General features: G+C 34.3%; 2 protein-coding genes across 2 annotated transcripts; one reads left to right on the forward strand and one right to left on the reverse strand.

The window, feature by feature from the left end:
* The first annotated feature begins 2,135 nt into the window (after positions 1-2,135).
* Positions 2,136-8,770, forward strand: LOC145599068 (V-type proton ATPase subunit B 2). The gene is made up of 15 exons (XM_081655480.1): positions 2,136-2,273; positions 2,557-2,616; positions 3,451-3,506; positions 3,628-3,726; positions 3,910-3,969; positions 4,692-4,803; positions 4,899-5,107; positions 5,439-5,570; positions 5,684-5,821; positions 7,209-7,359; positions 7,448-7,530; positions 7,724-7,771; positions 7,878-7,931; positions 8,026-8,109; positions 8,199-8,770. Exons 2-15 carry the CDS (start codon positions 2,571-2,573, stop codon positions 8,382-8,384), a joined length of 1,458 nt encoding a protein of 485 aa, XP_081511606.1. The 5' UTR covers positions 2,136-2,273; positions 2,557-2,570; the 3' UTR covers positions 8,385-8,770.
* Positions 8,771-10,417: 1,647 nt separating this feature from the next.
* Positions 10,418-14,998, reverse strand: LOC145598188 (putative methyltransferase PMT21). Its single transcript, XM_081654506.1, has 8 exons — positions 14,790-14,998; positions 13,272-13,567; positions 13,032-13,180; positions 12,712-12,907; positions 12,354-12,564; positions 11,534-12,212; positions 11,218-11,295; positions 10,418-11,080 (listed from the first exon to the last, which is right to left on the reverse strand). Exons 2-8 carry the CDS (start codon positions 13,542-13,544, stop codon positions 10,861-10,863), a joined length of 1,806 nt encoding a protein of 601 aa, XP_081510632.1. The 5' UTR covers positions 13,545-13,567; positions 14,790-14,998; the 3' UTR covers positions 10,418-10,860.
* Between the last annotated feature and the right edge of the window lie 3,379 nt (positions 14,999-18,377).

Raw genomic sequence — 18,377 nt, forward strand, 5'->3', positions numbered from 1 at the left:
TGGGGGAAAGGGAGAGGTGGGGTCGCTCCGGCGCCGGCAGGGGGGAGGGGCACCGGCCGCCGGCAGGGGGAGGGAAGGGGTGGCAGTTGAGGGGAGGGGGTGGCTGGGTTACGAATTTTTTTTTTTTTTGAAAAATCTTAATTATTTTTTTTAATAAACTTAACGGAACTTTAACGGATTCCGTTACGTGGTAGTAAATAGGTAATAAATCTGATACGTGGTGTTTTTGCTGGTAGTAAATGTGAATTTTTTCCTTTAAAATACTTTAAATTACAAAAACTTCTAAGGGTCCGTTCTCTTCGGTTTTTTTTCAGTTTAGTTTAGTTCGGCTCCAATAAGTTCAGTTCAACTCAGCTCAGCTCAGTTCAGTTCTTATCTTAATTTCCTTCTCTCATAAAATATTCAGTTCATAGCTCCAATAAGTTCAGTTCAGTTCAACTCAGATCAGTTCAGTCAATCAGAACAGGCCCTAAGTTAATGAATAATTTAAGCCTCCATCGATAAATTTTTATCTGTAATATTATTCTTGGTGCAAATCAATAAATAATATATACCATTGTTATTCATACTATACAATATCAATGCAACATTATATAATAGTACACATAACATCACACCTTTTTTTTTTTTTTTGAATAGATATTAATTGTCACTTTACAATATGTATACAATTTTATTTACTTGTAATTAATAATCAATCTCATATTCTCTTATACTTCATCTGTTTTTTTTTTTTTTTTTAAGTTGACACCTTTTGATTTTCATGCTTGCCAACGCATGTTTTTAACACTTAATAACTTTAATTATCAACATTATAAAAAGTGGATATTAATAAAATATATATATCAAGACGATTCAAACAAGATCCCACATGAATATGTTTTATCGTATCTATAAACCACAAAAGCGAGTTAAAACTTGTTGTGTGAATAGTGTAAAGTCAAACGGTGTCAACTAAAAAAACGGAGGAAGTATTAGGCAAGCTTATTTAATTTTTTATCGAGCCCAAGAAGATTAAAAAAAAGGGGCTGCAATGTGATGGGCCGGGTTTGGTTTTTGTACGTGTTACTATTTGGGCCAACACCTGAAGGGACACTGAAGCTTCGTCTTTGATGATGACAAAAGACCTCAAGGACCACTTAATAATCTAATTGACACATTGATAATGAGTCAAATAAGTAGTGGTCTCAAGGTCTCTCATCCAATGGATGATTGATTTCTGGTTAACTATGCTCAACCATGCTTACTGAGTTACTGTGATTACGTCGCTCGATCATGTGAAAGACGGTAGTGAACCGTACACCATATTTAAGGATGGCATTAGGTTAATCAAGCACGTGACATGACATGACTTGACACAATTAAACATGTTAAAATAGATGAATAATGAAGTAGTACAATTTTTTTTTTACTAAGTATAAGAGTGGCTTAAAAAAGCTCATATGAAGATCAATCTAAGTGAAAAAAAAAAAAGTGTTATCTAGGTTTAATATACAACTAAAATAACTAAAATGATTTTTACTATTATTTTTTCCAATCAAATAATAAGTTACCACCAAAAATTAAAGGGTTATCTAGGTTTAATAATTGTACTAGTAGATTTTCTTAACAAATACATCTTGAAACACCTAAATTAAAGCATATAAACCTCATATTTAATGCAAGAATCAAGTGTAAATTCAATCTAGTTGTTCGTTTAGAATGAACTCCCTAATTACCCACACATATTTTCAGTCGAATAACACAAGTGTTTATTAAGCAATGTTTTATCTACTCCATATCATGATAAAGTGAAAGTAAGATACTTTTTGTATTTCCATCATTTCATGCATCACTCAAGCTTACGAACTATTTTAAACGAGTTAAACATAATTACTACTCAGTAGTTTCCTCTATAATAATAAAAACTTATTAATAAAAGAACAAAAAGGCAGCACATAAGACAATGAGTAGTTTACTGTATAAAAGATGCATTGATGCCATTAACAGTAGATCTCTTTTCTCTTTGTTGGTTTTACCTGATCAATATTAACACAACCATATTATATTTATTTTGGACCCAAAAAATAAATAAAATTACTTCTTAAAAAAATAAAAATCAATAATAACTGATTAAATGATTGATTTTTATTTATTTTTTTGGGCCAACATTATAATTTGAAGAGTGTTGTCAGATCTCAAAATCTCTTACCTTTTCTCGTGTCTCTCTCTTCTTTCTCTCTCCTCTTCATCTTCACTATCCTCTTCTCCTCATCACATCTTCGCGATCGCAGGTAATCTTCCTTTCGCAGATCTATACCCTAATTATTTTTCTTAGGATTCAATATAATTTCACGAAAATTTCGAATTTGAGTTTAATTTTTGATTGGTTTTCCTAATTTATTGATTGATTCAAGTTCTAGAATTTTCATCGGTTGCTTGATTGATTGATCGGTTTTCGATTGGTCCTGATTTGAATTCTCACTGATTTTGATTTTGCGCTAATTTTTTTGTGAATTGTTGTGTGTTTGATTGATTTTTAGTTGTATTTACAGATTTTGTTTGATTTTTGTTCAGTTTTTTGATCGATAATGGGTGCTCTGGATGTTGAGGATGGAAACCTGGAGGTTGGAATGGGTAAGTGTTCTTCAATTGGATTGTGATTCATTTATTTGTTGAATGTCAACTGAATTGATTGATTGATTGCTATGGAGAAGTTCACATTGATCAATTTTTTGATTTTGATTTAAATTTTAGCATCTGTTGTAGGAAGATCGATTTGTGTTAAGATTTGATAACATTTCGAGGTGTTGGAGGAGAGAGATTTGTTGTTTCACATTAACTTGATCTATTGTAGAATGGCCTGCCTTTGAAGTAGGTGATAGCAATATATGGTTCAATGGTTTAACAACCAGCTACTTTAGTCTGATGAAGTGGCCCTTGGGGCGCGGTGTTGGATGTTAATTGATAGGAATGATATTTTTGTCGAAAAAGCTAAATCATTTACCTTTTTGGGATGCCAAGCAAAAGTTGATCATATAGTAGAAGATTAGATAGTTGACTTTGAGTAGTGAGGTATATGATTGAAATCCCAATTGCCGGTCAATGTTTGACTTGCTCTCTGTGAATCAATCAATTTGTGATACTTGGATGACCCTCATTCGAACTTGCACATTGAGGGGCCTGATGATCAGATGAGGCTAGTTTTAGTAGCTCATTTTGCTGTTATTGAATATGAATTGTCTTGGGGTAGTGTCATATCCAAGTCTGAGGCTTTGGAGAGTCTAAGGAGTGTTGATCATGCTGGTTATGACCTGTATGGGTGGCTTTATGATCATAGCATGATCTGTTTATTACTTCGTGTTATGTGTTGTGTGTGATTTGTGAAAAAGGGAGAGAATGAACTGTGTGATTTTGATAGAGTTGCAAGTCTGTTGTCGAATTACTAAGTTACATTTTTAATTTCTGCAGAGTACAGAACAGTCTCAGGAGTTGCTGGGCCACTAGTTATTCTGGAGAAGGTTAAGGTAAGTCTGGTGTCTTTTTTTTTTTTTTTCCCCTTGTCCCAATTAATATCTATTTGGATCAATTTTACTTTTTTGCTGTTACATTTACATTTCTTATGAATTGTGCGCCTATTTGCGACAGGGACCTAAATTTCAAGAAATCGTGAATATTCGTTTGGGAGACGGATCAACTCGTAGAGGTCAAGTTTTGGAAGTTGATGGTGAGAAGGCTGTAGTCCAGGTATTTAAAGTTTGGATTTTGAATTGTTTGTTTATCTTTTACATTTTGTGACACTAGTTTTTTCTGACCTGCTGTCACTAATCTTAGTACTATTAGACAATGCTTCTGCAAATGGAAAACTTTAAGCAGTTCTGTCTTATGAAAGGAAATTTACTCAGGCAGTCTGATTTATATTTGTGACAGGTCTTTGAAGGAACATCTGGAATTGACAACAAATATACTACTGTGCAGTTCACTGGTGAGGTAAGGTGACTCAGACTATCAGTGATTTCAGTAACAAGACTAACAACACAAGCTATAGCACTAAATGGCTGATTGCATGAATGTAGTTAGATTAGATTCTTTGTATTTTATCAAGAGTGGATTCTCACTGTTTTCAAGTTGTATCCATATCTTAATTGTGTGTAATTTATTACTTGCTAGAAAATTATTTTACCTGATGAATAGATAAATATGGTTGATGACTTTTTAGTTTTTAATCATAACTTGTTTTGCTGTGTCTCTGTCCTCTTCTTTTTTCCTGCTTTGTTTGAACTTAGTGTACTATTGATTTGGGTATTGGTGGGTCTTAAATTCTGTTAAGTTAAAATATAATGCTCAGGAAGCTCCACTTAGGGAAGTTATGTGATGCTAAAGTGCTTCTCCCACGAAAAAATCTTCAGAATGCAATATCTGCTGATACCGAAAGGATTTTCATGAGACATTGGCCCCAAGTCATTATTTTTTGTTTCTTGCGTATTCCTTTACTCTCTTACCCCCCTCTCTCCTCTTCCCTGATTTTTGTTGTTGTATGTCTCTTTTTCTTGTTGGGATTGATTACAATAATTGCTTGTACCTATAAAAACTTTCTTAAATGGACTTTCTTTTAACTTGTGGGTCTTTTTGATACAAACCCTTTAGCAGTCTTTGACTGCTTGGTTAAAGCTCAATCGATTGCACACTTACCAACTTTTCATCGTGGGCAGGTTTTGAAAACTCCTGTCTCCCAGGATATGCTTGGGCGTATTTTTAATGGATCTGGCAAACCCATCGACAATGGCCCTCCTATTCTCCCTGAGGCCTACTTGGATATTTCTGGTATGAAGCTTTGAGGCTTGTTTATTTGTTAGTTTAATTTGTTCTATTTGCAGATATTTCTGGTATGTAACTTGGAAACCTTCCTTCTTGTCCAGGGAGTTCAATCAACCCCAGTGAAAGAACTTATCCAGAAGAAATGATTCAGACTGGAATTTCCACAATTGATGTCATGAACTCTATTGCTAGAGGACAAAAGATCCCTCTTTTTTCTGCTGCTGGTCTTCCTCACAATGAAATTGCTGCACAGATTTGTCGCCAGGCAGGTTTGGTGAAGCGGTTAGAGAAGTCTGACAACCTTTTGGAGGTATGAGCACATTAACGGCCTGCAAAAGATCTACTTGCTTTTCACAATTTAACAACTGAACCATTAAATACTATTTTTGTTTCTCCTGTAACATTTATATGATTCACTCATTTGGGCTTATTTTGGTGGTGCAAGTGCTACTGGGTTTTTAATTTAATCAATATTTTTATGTGCTTTTGTTATCTTTTCCTCCGTCTTTTGTCCAGCCGGAGGTGCTAATATGCTTTCACAATTAATAATATCTATTCAAGTAGTAATATTTCTCTTTGTTTTCTTTAATTTCAAACTTGTCTTGCATACTTATATGAGGATTTGCCTGTACACTATGCAGGGTGGTGGTGAAGAGGACAACTTTGCCATTGTATTTGCAGCTATGGGAGTCAACATGGAAACTGCTCAATTCTTTAAACGTGATTTTGAGGAGAATGGATCTATGGAGAGAGTTACTCTCTTTTTAAATCTGGTATTTCCTTCTCTATGGCTGTTGCTCAGTGTTAAATTGTTAATTGCTCTCTGGTTGTGGCTTCTGCTCTATGTTGAGTCAGGTTCTGATTTTTTCAAATTTCTTCTTCACAGGCCAATGACCCTACTATTGAGCGTATCATTACTCCTCGTATTGCCCTTACAACTGCAGAATACCTGGCATATGAATGTGGAAAGCATGTGCTTGTTATCCTGACTGATATGAGTTCTTACGCAGATGCGCTTCGTGAGGTAAAATTTTGTCATCATCATAATTGATGATTTACTGTAAGATGCTTAATGTGATTGAATTACACTCCTGTATTGATACACCCATGCACCATATAGGACATATCTTGCTTTGAAGCAAATATGAAAAGGATTTAATCGTGATGAGAGCTTTGGACAGCCTAAGAGTTTAGAAGTTTGGCTACAATATATAGCTTTTATAGGCAAAGACATAATAAGTGCAATGATCTTCAGTTTGCCCAACTCATGCTATTTAATGATCTTCAATTTGCCCAACTCATACTATTTATTGATCACACCTAGCTGATAGTGTGCCTGAGATCATGAGGCGGCACCTAGTGACTTGTACTTCTTAGTGTAATGGGTTAAAAGCTTATTGATAGTGTTTTATTTATTAAAAAATTGAAATTAAAAAGGCATTAAGCTTGAGAAAATGATTCTGATGAATTCTATTCAGTCTGCTATAGTTGAGATTTTCAAGGTTCAATACAAGGTCTAATATTAACTGAATTAATAATTCCCAGTAAGTGTTGTTTGTAAGGTTTGCTGTCATCAAGTCTATATAGTAGTCTTATTGTTGTGCCTTTATTATTTATATTTAATTCTTAACACTCCTGCTGAATAATTGTTGCTCTGTTCTGGGTTTGAAGTTGTTCAGACTTTGGTTGTTCATGGAAATCCTCTGCCTCATTTCTGGATTGAATGGAAACTATATTTCTTACAACATGGTTAATTTTAATAATGAAGCTTCATATTGCCCAGGAAACTATACACTTTCAAATGTCTATTGCTAGTGGCTGAGCACATTTAGTAGATTAATTGTACTTGTACTGTATTTCAGCCATCTAATTGAGCATAATATTTCATGAATGTTAACCTTGTTCGGAGATCAACTAATTGTCTAATACAGTTAATCTTTTCAAAAACTTTTTTGGTTCCTTGTCATGTATGGTCTTTTGAATATAATACTTGTGGTTCCAATAATTTACAGCTAAGATATTTATACAATCAGCTGTACCACGTCAGCAATACTACATCTTATGCTATGTGCCATTTCTGTACATTTTTCTTGTTAATTAAGGTCTGTTGAAACCTCTCAAGTAGTCTTAAGCGGTCAAATCTTATTCAGGTCAACTGCTCATAGTAGTGCAGGGCAGCATCTACTATGGGTGCTCTTTTTTCTAAGTTGCTATTATTTTGAGTTTAGTCTAAGATCTGGAAATTAAAAATGGAAAACTCTTTTAGATGTAATTGTGCTGCAGTTGCTGGGGTGAGCTTGCATTGACCCTCAGTTAAAAACTATCTTTCTGAACTCATGTTTCTCGAACTGCAGTATTTAGGGCATTGTTGTGCTGCAGCATCTTGATTTTTGATTCAATTTATTCTTCAGGTATCAGCTGCCCGTGAAGAAGTGCCTGGAAGACGTGGTTATCCAGGTTATATGTACACTGATCTGGCCACCATCTATGAACGTGCTGGACGTATTGAAGGGCGATCAGGCTCTATCACTCAGATTCCAATTTTAACTATGCCTAATGACGGTAATGATTTATTTTAGACTCTATCATGCCTGTTTTATGCTTCTATTCCTACTTTTGTTAACACCTTTTGCTGTCTTCTCTAATTTAGATATTACTCACCCAACTCCTGATCTTACGGGGTATATTACTGAGGGGCAAATCTATATTGACAGGCAGCTACACAATCGTCAGGTGAGTATATATTTTGGCTCTTGAACTATAAGAAGCCTTTTTTTTTTAAATTTTTTTTTTTTTGGTTTGTTATGTCTTCAACTGTACTGTTGTGAAGTATGCATATGGCTGAATTAATTCAAGTGTAGAGAAATTATTGGTAGGAAAAGTGTCTAGATGATTGGCTATGTTGACTGAATTTTTTCATGTACAGATATACCCACCAATCAATGTCCTCCCCTCACTTTCCCGTCTTATGAAGGTATATCCTGTTGAGCTATTGATCAAATTTAAGTGCCTCGTGAATGTTAATTCATGTCATATTTTCTCAAACTCTGGCTGAATTTTACTTCTGACTGTGAGTACAGAGTGCTATTGGTGAAGGCATGACTCGCAGGGATCACTCTGATGTCTCCAACCAGGTCTGCCAGCATACATGGTTTGGTGTTTATTTGACTTGTTTCCGAGCCTCTATTTGAGTAGTATTTGTAATGTGTCCTGTTTCTGTGTTTTCAGCTATATGCAAATTATGCCATTGGTAAGGATGTACAAGCCATGAAAGCTGTGGTTGGAGAGGAAGCTCTTTCTTCAGAAGATCTGGTATTTTCTGCTTCCTTTATTATAGATGTGCCGTGCTATAAATATAAATTTGACAAATTGACCATTTACTTTCCATTCTAATTGTACAGCTATACTTAGAATTCTTGGACAAGTTTGAGAGGAAATTTGTGGCCCAAGGAGCATATGACACCCGTACCATCTTCCAGTCACTTGATCTAGCTTGGACACTCCTCAGGATCTTCCCCCGTGAGCTTCTCCACCGTATCCCAGCAAAGACCCTCGACCAGTACTACAGTCGGGATGCTTCAAATTAATCAACAAACGAGTCAGTACACCAGTGTCATTGTTGCATTCGGTATTTTCAATTCGTTCTTCATTGCTGTTTATCAGTCTTCTGGCTTCAATAAAGGTTCCCATGGTTTTCAGGTCCTCTAAAATTGGGGCTCTTTGGTTAGTTGGTGTGTACATTAAGATATTCTTTTAGTGTGAGGGACCGTGTAGATTGTCAAGGGAAAACAAGAAGCAGCTGTATTTTGTGGTTTTGACAATTATCCGCAATTTCTTGTACTACTATTTAAGGCTTGAGAGGGTGGATTTAGAGAGCAGGAATCCTCGGCACTTGTTTGCACTGCTTTCTTGAGCATGTATTTTATTTATTAACTCCGTAGCTCGGTTATTTATTGGGAGCATTGCACAATAATTTTTGGTCTATTTGTTTTAACAATGCCAAATAATCAACTGTTTCACATTGTTTACACCCAGCTTGTAGCTTTATCTTCTCAACTGTTTGACAAGTATATAATTTTCGTGCTGGTAAACATTGTCGTACCCTCGATGTATCTTAACAAGGTACCTCAGGTATAGTGGTGGTGCATTTTGTGCAGCATGTGAGGTTTACCCACTGAATGTGTCGTGCATAGGTGTGTGTAGTGCACACAACCTGAGCGACGAGCGTACAGTGGATGAGATACTTGATATTTTGGACGCTGTTTCAGCAATGTTTATTGATTTTAGAGCATTCACAAAACTTGGAGATTAAATTTAAGGGGTAATAGTCGGGACATGCTATCATACAGAACACGATGAACATGTTATGGGAAATGAAATGATGTCCGCTTATGAAAAATAAATTATATTGATACTCTAGTTTGTACTGTACATGGAATAAAGATAAGAAAAACAAATTCCAAGAGGTGGACAGGGAATATTTGAATACGTAAATTCTTACTAGCAGCATCTAATTTTTTTGTCACTTTTGTGTGTAGAAAATAAATTATTATTCACCTTGTTTTGCTAAATACTTCGAATTTTACTCATTTCTTATTTACATATACTTCCTCCGTTACATATTACTCGCAACAAAGGAATATTTTATATCTCACAAATAATACCCCTTTGTTGCGAGTAATTCGTAACGGAGGAAGTAATATACCTTGTATTGTACTCCCTCCGTCCCCTTTTGATAGTCTCTTATGGGCAAATTTCCCATGTAAATTTTGTTTTCTCATGTACTTTTATTACTTTCTCTATCTACTTTTTCCATACCCAATGCCAATTTATTTTTTCAATGTAATTTTACTATTCTTACTAGTATTTATGTTTATTAATTCCCGTGAAAAATGCCCATAAGGGAAATGGACTATCACAAGGGGACGGAGGTAGTATAATGTTTTGTTTTTTTTCAAAAATCAGAGCTCTAATACACATTAGTCAACAGGAATCGGATGTAGTGACACTAACTTTTAGTTTGGTTGTAGGAGTAACTTGTAAGGGTAAACCTGCAAGATGTTCTTAATATTAGTGATAAAAATTGTTACTTGAAATATTGTACATCTATTATAGCAATTTTATTACATGGTCTTTAACAGGTGAACAAACCTAGTGCCAATAAAAATAAAAATAAAAATGAAAAGAAAACAAACAATTGAGCAAACCGTCATACTAAAATCTTACTTCTTCCGTTTCTTTTTAGTTTCTACACTATTTTGTAAATTGTTAATTAGTTGCAACACTTTTCATTTTTTTACATTTCTTTCTCTCTATCTCACTCCTACCCACATGGGTCTCTTTTTTTTCTCTCTCACTATCTCTTACCTCTTAAAAAATTGTCTAAGAGACCGTGAAAATCAAAGTGTAGCAACTAAAAAAACGGAGGAAGTAAATGATTTAAGTAATAGATATTCGAAACTAAAAATAATGATCCATTCACTCCTTGTCTACTACTTATCTATACCTTTATGGCTTTACCCTACTTTATAGTCAAAAGAGCCTTTTTGTTGACGCTAAAGTTACTTAAAAAGGGATAAACATTTGTTACAACGATCATCATCAGAAACAACCACTGGAGTTGCAAATAAAAAGCTGGCTGATAGCTGAATCATACACAAAGCTGACAATTCAAGGTGTAAAAATCTCAGCACATTTCATATCATTACAAAATTTAAGGTACTGGCTATTTTAAGTACAATGTTGGGAGCATGTATAAACTTGATTAAAAAAAATACATTAACTACAAAATAATAATATCTTATTGTTTTCTAACATTCCTTTAAAATCGACTAATTTCAGTATGACAAACTCTGGTTTCTTATATGAGCCTTTGATTTCTTCTATAATGAATTGGATAGACGGCACGTTTCTTCGTGCGGCAAAAAGAATCATCTATATATGCTTTGCCTTTCTTGACCTGTGCTCCTGATCTTTCTCTAAATCATATCAATGTATAACTTATATTTCATTCTTAACCAGAAAACTCGATGGCCTTCTTGATTCAAAGACTGTTATAGTTTGTCATCTTGAACTCTGTTTAGAGTACCAGAGTTTCTTCTGGCAGACTAGTATCTTTTCATTCTCACTGTTGTAACCAGTTTCTTCCTTGCGACACTCCCACTTCATCCCCTTAGCAATAGTACTGATAGAATCCACAAAGTAATTGTTTTCCCGGATGATAGCATACCCACTAGGTCGAAGGATTCGATCCATTTCCAAGAGCACATACTTCATATCGCACCTGTCAAATAAAATAGTAAACACGTTATTAAGGTCCTTGCCTCCTTTTGTTGCTTGTGATGGGGCAAAGTCTTTGCAAGACTCTAAACCCAGATGATGATTTTAAACAATGATAAGGGATTACAAACAAGGAGTTACCTATGACTTTCAGCGGTGAAGAGGCCATCTGCGTGAAGAAGATCATATGTTCTTGGATAGGTAGAGAATGGCTCGCACCTGAATCACATAAAGGTCGTTAGTAAGGAACCCTATTGAATTTGTGAAGTTATTACATGGAAAGTATGCATATGGGTGGCATTGAAATTGAACATATATAGATGCAAGCTTGAACAATCACAAAGAATTTCAATCATTTTCTATGATCTTCTACCAAAACAATAGTATAACAAAAAGAATAGTGAATGATGCAAATCCAGATTTTTGTCCACAAAGGGAATATTCGGTTACCACTTACCAGTCATGATAAACTCCAATGAGACCCCGATCATAAACTACAGGCAATGTGTTAGGACCATAGGAGGACACTACGTTCATAACCCAAACAGGATCCTCAATTAGTTGAGCTGCAAGACCCCCATACACTGTATTCATATCCATAACATTCCTTATCTTGTCACTTCCCAAGGCCGGAACTAACTTCTTGTAATGCTTAACTCTGACCTTCCACTTGCTTTCATCATGCTTGAAGGCACCGCCATTCCCACCAGGAATATCAGAGAGGCGATCTGGTGCAACGTCCAAACGTTGTGGCCACTTTGGCACGGATTTCAAACTCAATTTCTTGAACTTTGGGTTTGGGACTGTCACACACGAGCGTAGAGGAGTGTACCAAACTGAATCAGGCTCCACGCTGTCATCACACTTGGGAGGATAAGCATCAGGATTAGCAAGCTTCTCATCGTAGCAGCTATTGTCTGAAGCCTTCCGCCACACAGCTATATCGTCCTTTTTGCTGAACAGCTTGAAGCACATAGATGTAAGCAATTCCTGTAATTTTTCATAGTCTGATCTTTGTTCCTCAACAGTGGTATTCCACCCTCGCCAACGGTTCTCATAGTTCACAGGTGGTCCAGAAAGAACCCAGAATCCTCCTGGTCGAAGTATACGGTGAATTTCCATGAGGTAGAGTCCACCTAGAGACAGCATTACAAAAAATTACATCCGCATTAACATAGGATAACCGGATTTATCAGAGATCTTAGGTGAAAGTCTTCAATCTAAATATCACACAAGAAAACCTCTGAGCTGAAACAAACATAAACTGAGGAACATACCAAACTCTGTCCAAGGGATAAGGCATCTTGAGCAGTGAGCCATATCAAACGAACTAGAAGGGAAAGGAAGCCGTTGTGTTGAAATAACTCCTAGAATTGCAGGAATACCACGTTCCAGGGCAAATTGGACTTGTGCCTCATGGTTATCCCTTGGGGCTAAAGAAACAGTAAGAATTCCTCTATCCAGCAAATCACCTCCCCAGCTAGCGACCTTCAAGTCAATTAGCTCATAATATCAATATTTAATAACAGCATCAATAGTTTGGTTATATACTCCAATATAGAGCGATATTTCATTCAGAAAGAACCCATTAAAATAAATTTAAACTATCCTATTATCAGGAGATGTAAAACTTACCCCACAGCCAGTATCAATAGCAGTACGAATAGTTCCATCTTTCAATTGAGGAAGCAAGTTTTCCATAAGATCTACATAATGACTAACTCCCTTAGGAAACATCGTGCCTCCACCAGGGAAGAAAAATTTTTCTCCTTCTTTCCTCAGCCAGTGCTGATTAGACTTCTGCTTGTTGATCCAATCATATGGCACATTTCTACAAATAAATCACACGAATAATCTCACAGAATCAGCAAGTTTTTATTTTTTGATATTACCACATAATCTAGTATGACAAGGCCCATGGGCAACTATATGGAGTTATTGACAATAAAAATCACCTGTACCAACACTCATTCTTGCTCTTTGGCCATCTAATTGGCATTTTATAACCCTCGGGTGGAGGCACCAAGCACTCTTTTCTTTCGAATATTGGTGGACAATGTCGTTCCAAGAAAGCAAGCCGTTTGTAACCATACTTCTTCCATCTCTGTATAAAAAGCCGTTTGTAAACATAACTTGAGCAGTGTACTTCAGAAAAAAAAGCATCTATGATATGAAAAGCAAAGTATTGTGTATACCCTTGGATCAGTGCAGGGAGTGTAATCCTGGTATTCAACGCCACATTCAGGGAAGGAAACAGACTTAATTTGTAGAGGTGCGACAGCTGATTTCGTTGTCCGTTTTTGTTCTGTTTTTGTAACCGCGTCGGTGATATCTTTAGCATCAATATTATTGAACACCCCACCAAGATAGAATGATATCCCACATAACAGAACAATGATGAACGACAGGGGGACGATCTTCACAGCTTTATCAGGTTGAGAAATCGACCTTCCATCCTTAAACTTCATCCTACTTAGACTTGATTATTTACCTACATCAACAAATCCATGCAAAAACATGTCAAAAATGGCTGCATATCTTGGCAACTTTGGTACAGAAAATACCCTAATATGAGATCCTGGAAAAGAAAAAACAAAAGCATGAAGCACATATTGTAGCCAACATATCATCAACCCACCAACCTATATAACAAGTCCAAATCTCCAGACTGAACAGATTAAGTAAAAATTTACACTTATATTATTACATTTAAGTTACCAGAAAAACCAAACACTAGTAATAAATGATGGAAGAAAACCAAAGCTACTTAGAGTCTTAGACCTAGATAAATTACTCAATTCAGTCTTCCACAATCACATCTAATGGAAAAACACCAAACTCGGGAAGTGTTCGCAAACACGTAAATTCTTGTATAAGACGGTCTGACCGGAAAGGTAAATAACAATGACAGTGCCATAAACTAAGGAGCCTAAACCATGATTATAATGGCAACAGATCTACTAGTCAAAGAAGTAAATTGGAATTTAATGGCAGCCCACCAAAATACTAAACCAATCTACAAGATGGTGGGGTCCCAAAATGCTAAAACCAATCTACAAATCTTTTCCATGAAAAAGGCCAACCACAGTCCCCATCCCCACTGTTAGAATAAGCGGTGGAAATTATAAAAAAGCATATCATATATAATTGTTGACAATTTCTTACATTAAGAAATAACTAGAATGGAAAGTAGAAACAAACATGAAATACTACAAGATCATTGCTTCAAATCTAAGGAAAGGAAAAAAGAATTCATCCTTAAATCATGCCCAAATTTCCTCACCAATCAATGCTTTTCAAACTATACATGATTAAAAAGCAATAACAATAATTACAATAAATAAATAAAAGAACATACTCTAAAATCCAGAAAAATGAATAAAGTAAAAACATAAATCACCAATCAATTCCAATATGAAATGAAGGAGTATATTGGATAAACCAATTAAATAGATTCTTGAACTGCAAAATCCCTACCCTGTTTTTCGATTGATCTAATTTCTCAATCATACACCATTTAAATTCAATTTTACTGAATACCCATCAATTATAAACCATTAAACTTCAATCAACAGCTCAAATTGATGAAATCAAATATACCCATTTCAAGATCTAGCTAATACATTGCAGAAATGAAGGTAAAAGGGAATAAAATCAAAGAAAAATCACAAGAAATTGGAAGAAATTACGATGAAAATGGGAGAAGAAAATACCCCTATTTTTTTCCTTAAAAGTTTTTCTGTAACTCTTAATCTTTTGCCTGAATCTAGCAACAGAGCACCAAAGAAATTATCACCCAAAAAATGGATGGTGGAGAGCTTTCTCTCTCCAAAAAAATCAGAGAGAGAGAGAAAGAGAAAGAGAGGATGGAAGTCAAGTGAGAAAGAGTAATAGTGTGAGAGAGAGATATGGGGAGAGAAATTTGGAAGGTTATGATTATTGAAGATTTATATATAATTAATTCAATTATTAAAACATAAAATAGGGCAACATTTTTAATGATTGTACGAACTACAAAGTACTGTATCAATTTTTAATACAGGTGTAAGACTCCGATCCGGTAGGACACGACTTAACACGCGTTCAGACCTTCTCCTTCCAACTAAGAATAATACGGATTACAACTCCGTTCAAAAAAAAAAAGTATAGATACGGTTTAAGACTCTGATCCGGTAGGACACGACTTAACGCACCTTAAGACCTTCTCCTTCCAACCAAGAATAATACGGAGTACTACTCTATTGAAAAAAAAAAGGTATGATGCATTCCATAATAAACATATACGGGGTATTTTTCATTAACTTTAATCATTGTTAAAGATATAATTGGTCATCGAACATATTTTTTAAAGATCGTGAAAAAATAAATGGCCCAAACATTAATAGAGAGATTGAGGGAGTAAATGAAAAAAAAAAAAAAGAGAGAGAGAGAGAGAGAGAATCCCAAGTTGCTTGCCTTATGTTCTGCTAGGGTGTCCCATGAATTTAATCCATGGTAGACTCTTGACAGGTTAAATTTGGGATAGTTCTAAATCGATATATTATTTTTGTTAAATTTGGATAAAAAGAACATGTGTTAATGTATTTCATAAAATCAGTTTTTTAAACTTTTTTCTAGTACATAATCAAAGATTTTAATTGTAAAGATCATAGAAAAATTACTTTTATACATAGTAGTGGTTTTTTTTTTTTTTTTTTTTTTTTTTTTTTTTTTTTTGTGAGGAAATTATACATAGTAGTTTATATATGTCTATATGAGCAGAATATTGAAACAAATAGAGTAATAATCGCATTTTTTTTAAATCAAGATATCTTTTAACATATCATTAAATTTACTAATCTAGATATTTGGCTGCAAAGGGTTATAAAATAATGTACTCTCCAAAAAAGATTAGTGATTGATTAACTGCTAATTTGGTAAGCAAAGGCAGCTATCGACTACCATTTTTTACTTAGGGTTTGTTCTCTTACGTTGAAATTCAGTTCAGTTCAGCTCCTAATTTCCTTCTCTTATAAAATATTCATTTCAGTTCAGTTCAGTTCAGTTCAGCTGTTCAGCTGAGTTCAGTTCAGTTCAGCTGTTCAGCTGAGTTCAGTTCAGTTCAGTTCAGCTGTTCAGCTGAGTTCAGTTCAGTTCAGCTGTTCAGCTGAGTTCAGTTCAGTTCAGTTCAGTTCAGTTCAGTTGAGTTCAGTCAATTTTCTTTACCCAATTTGAACACAAGTTGTGTAATACTCCTCAAATGTGATAACAAATTGATAACGAATTGTATAAAACATAAATACAATGATATTTATATTTTAGGATCTGTTCTAATCAACTAATTTTCAGTTCAGCTCCAATAAGTTCAGTTCAATTAGTTCAGATTTTATCTTAATTTCCTTCTCTCATAAAATATTCATTTCAGCTTAATTCAGTCAATCAGAACAAGCCCTTAAATTAGTCTCAAATTGAACTCTAGCTTTGTATATCAATCGTAAACTCTTACCAAAATTACCACTACAGTACATAGTACGAAGTCTCAAAGTTTACAATAACACTTTAGACAATTTTTTTATTCCCAAATTAGCGTAAATACAAAAAAGATTCTAATTTAATGACTTATGACAGCAACTAAAAATAAAATACTGTCACTGTGCCAGAAAGAATCGTACCAAAAATAAAATAAAATAAAATACTTTGATAAGGTTTTTATTCCACATTTTTGTGACTTTTTTTTTTTTCGTATTTATACTTGAAAACGAATTTAGAATAATTTCAATAATAAGTTACCGACACTTTCACAATCAATGACACTGTTAATTTAGGCCACTTTATTCCTTGCTTTGTTTCTGTCCATAATCATCATTTACAGAATAAAAGGTTTAACTTTATATAATTAACTATATTAACTTTTTTAATGTATGCTTTTTATTTAATAAAATCACCGTAATCCTCTCATTAATATAAGGGTATTCACATTTTGTCAGAAGCAGGTGCCTTTAAATGTGGATTGCCTTTTAATTACAATTTATGAAAGTCATGAGAGTTGTTTCTCAGTGTTTGTGAAGGTTGTACTGGGTGAGGGATCATTCGGTTGTTTTTAAGATATGTTTTCAGTATTTATGGCATAAGAGTACTTCGTACATAGACGCGTTATGTAAATAATAATAGACTATATAAAGATTAGATGGTCGTGTTTTTCATTAAATTAAAGGTCATTTTTATAAGAAGTTGCGTATTATTGGATCGACTTATCCAAGTTATAAATGGGATCGAGCTAAGATGGAGCTCTAGTGTCTTTTTTCAAGTAAATGAATTTCGTGGATCACCAAATAAGTACATCAGTTGGTGATATATATGTAGGGCTAAGATACACTATCACAAGAAATATATACTTCGTACAATAGAGATTAGATAACCTATATCACAAAGTTTTGGTAGGGTACTAGGTTGTGCCACAATTGTGCTAGCTCGGAAATACATACAATACATATGCATCATATTCATGTGCATCATATTCATGTGCGTTGTGTTGTGCATATAATTCATGAGATAGATCACGTAGAATTTAAACTCCCGTTTTTTTTTGTAAAAAAAAATTACTCCCTCCGTCTCTTTATTAATGTCCACTTTCTATCATTTATTACTCTAGAGAAAAAGTGAACATTAATAAAGAGACGAAGGGAGTACTTTGTACAACTTTTTTTGATACGAAGTATTAATCAAGTTCTTTATGTTTTTTTTATATTGTTGTTTGAGGTAAAAATTATTATTCCAACAACACTCTGTACATGATTGTAGTGTTTTTTTTTAGTAAAATAAATAAATTACTCCGTATGATTAACTAAATTGGAGTTATCCCCCTCAAAAAAAAATAAAAAAAAAAAAAAAACTAAATTGGAGTTATCGATCAAGTTATTTTGAATGAGAGCAAACACTAAAAGCATTTAATTGTGTTTGTATGAATTAATATTTGGTCAATAGACCAGAACAACGATAAATTCTTGACCTTTTGCTTAAAATTTAGGATTTTTTTGTATCATAGGTCACAATTTCAACTTTTTAATCGTCCTTATTTGTAATTTGTTGCAATACATTGCCAATAGTAAATGGTACCACTTACTACCGACAATCCACTCCTCGGGCAATAGAATGTTACATACGAGTTGATGAATTTTGTCTTTTGCTTGCTCTAATTTATTTATCTTCATGTGAGACAAATAGACTATATATAATTATATATATGCCAATATAGGTTTAGGAAGAAAAGAATCCCATAAAATAATTAATATTTTGGCCTTTTGAAAAGTTATCAACCCATC

This window comes from Chenopodium album, chromosome 20, assembly GCF_948465745.1.
Source record: "Chenopodium album chromosome 20, dcCheAlbu1.1, whole genome shotgun sequence".
NCBI lineage: Eukaryota > Viridiplantae > Streptophyta > Magnoliopsida > Caryophyllales > Amaranthaceae > Chenopodium > Chenopodium album.

Bases quoted from the DNA above. Each gene is read 5' to 3' on its own strand.
- LOC145599068 (XM_081655480.1), top strand. From the start codon at position 2,571: ATGGGTGCTCTGGATGTTGAGGATGGAAACCTGGAGGTTGGAATGG. The intron at 5,571-5,683 runs GTATTTCCTTCT...TCTTCTTCACAG, and splicing joins TTACTCTCTTTTTAAATCTG to GCCAATGACCCTACTATTGA. The intron at 7,360-7,447 runs GTAATGATTTAT...TCTCTAATTTAG, and splicing joins TTTAACTATGCCTAATGACG to ATATTACTCACCCAACTCCT.
- LOC145598188 (XM_081654506.1), bottom strand. From the start codon at position 13,544: ATGAAGTTTAAGGATGGAAGGTCGATTTCTCAACCTGATAAAGCTGTG. The intron at 12,908-13,031 runs GTGATTTTTATT...ATTTATTTGTAG, and splicing joins AAGAATGAGTGTTGGTACAG to AAATGTGCCATATGATTGGA. The intron at 12,213-12,353 runs GTATGTTCCTCA...TGCTGTCTCTAG, and splicing joins TATCCCTTGGACAGAGTTTG to GTGGACTCTACCTCATGGAA.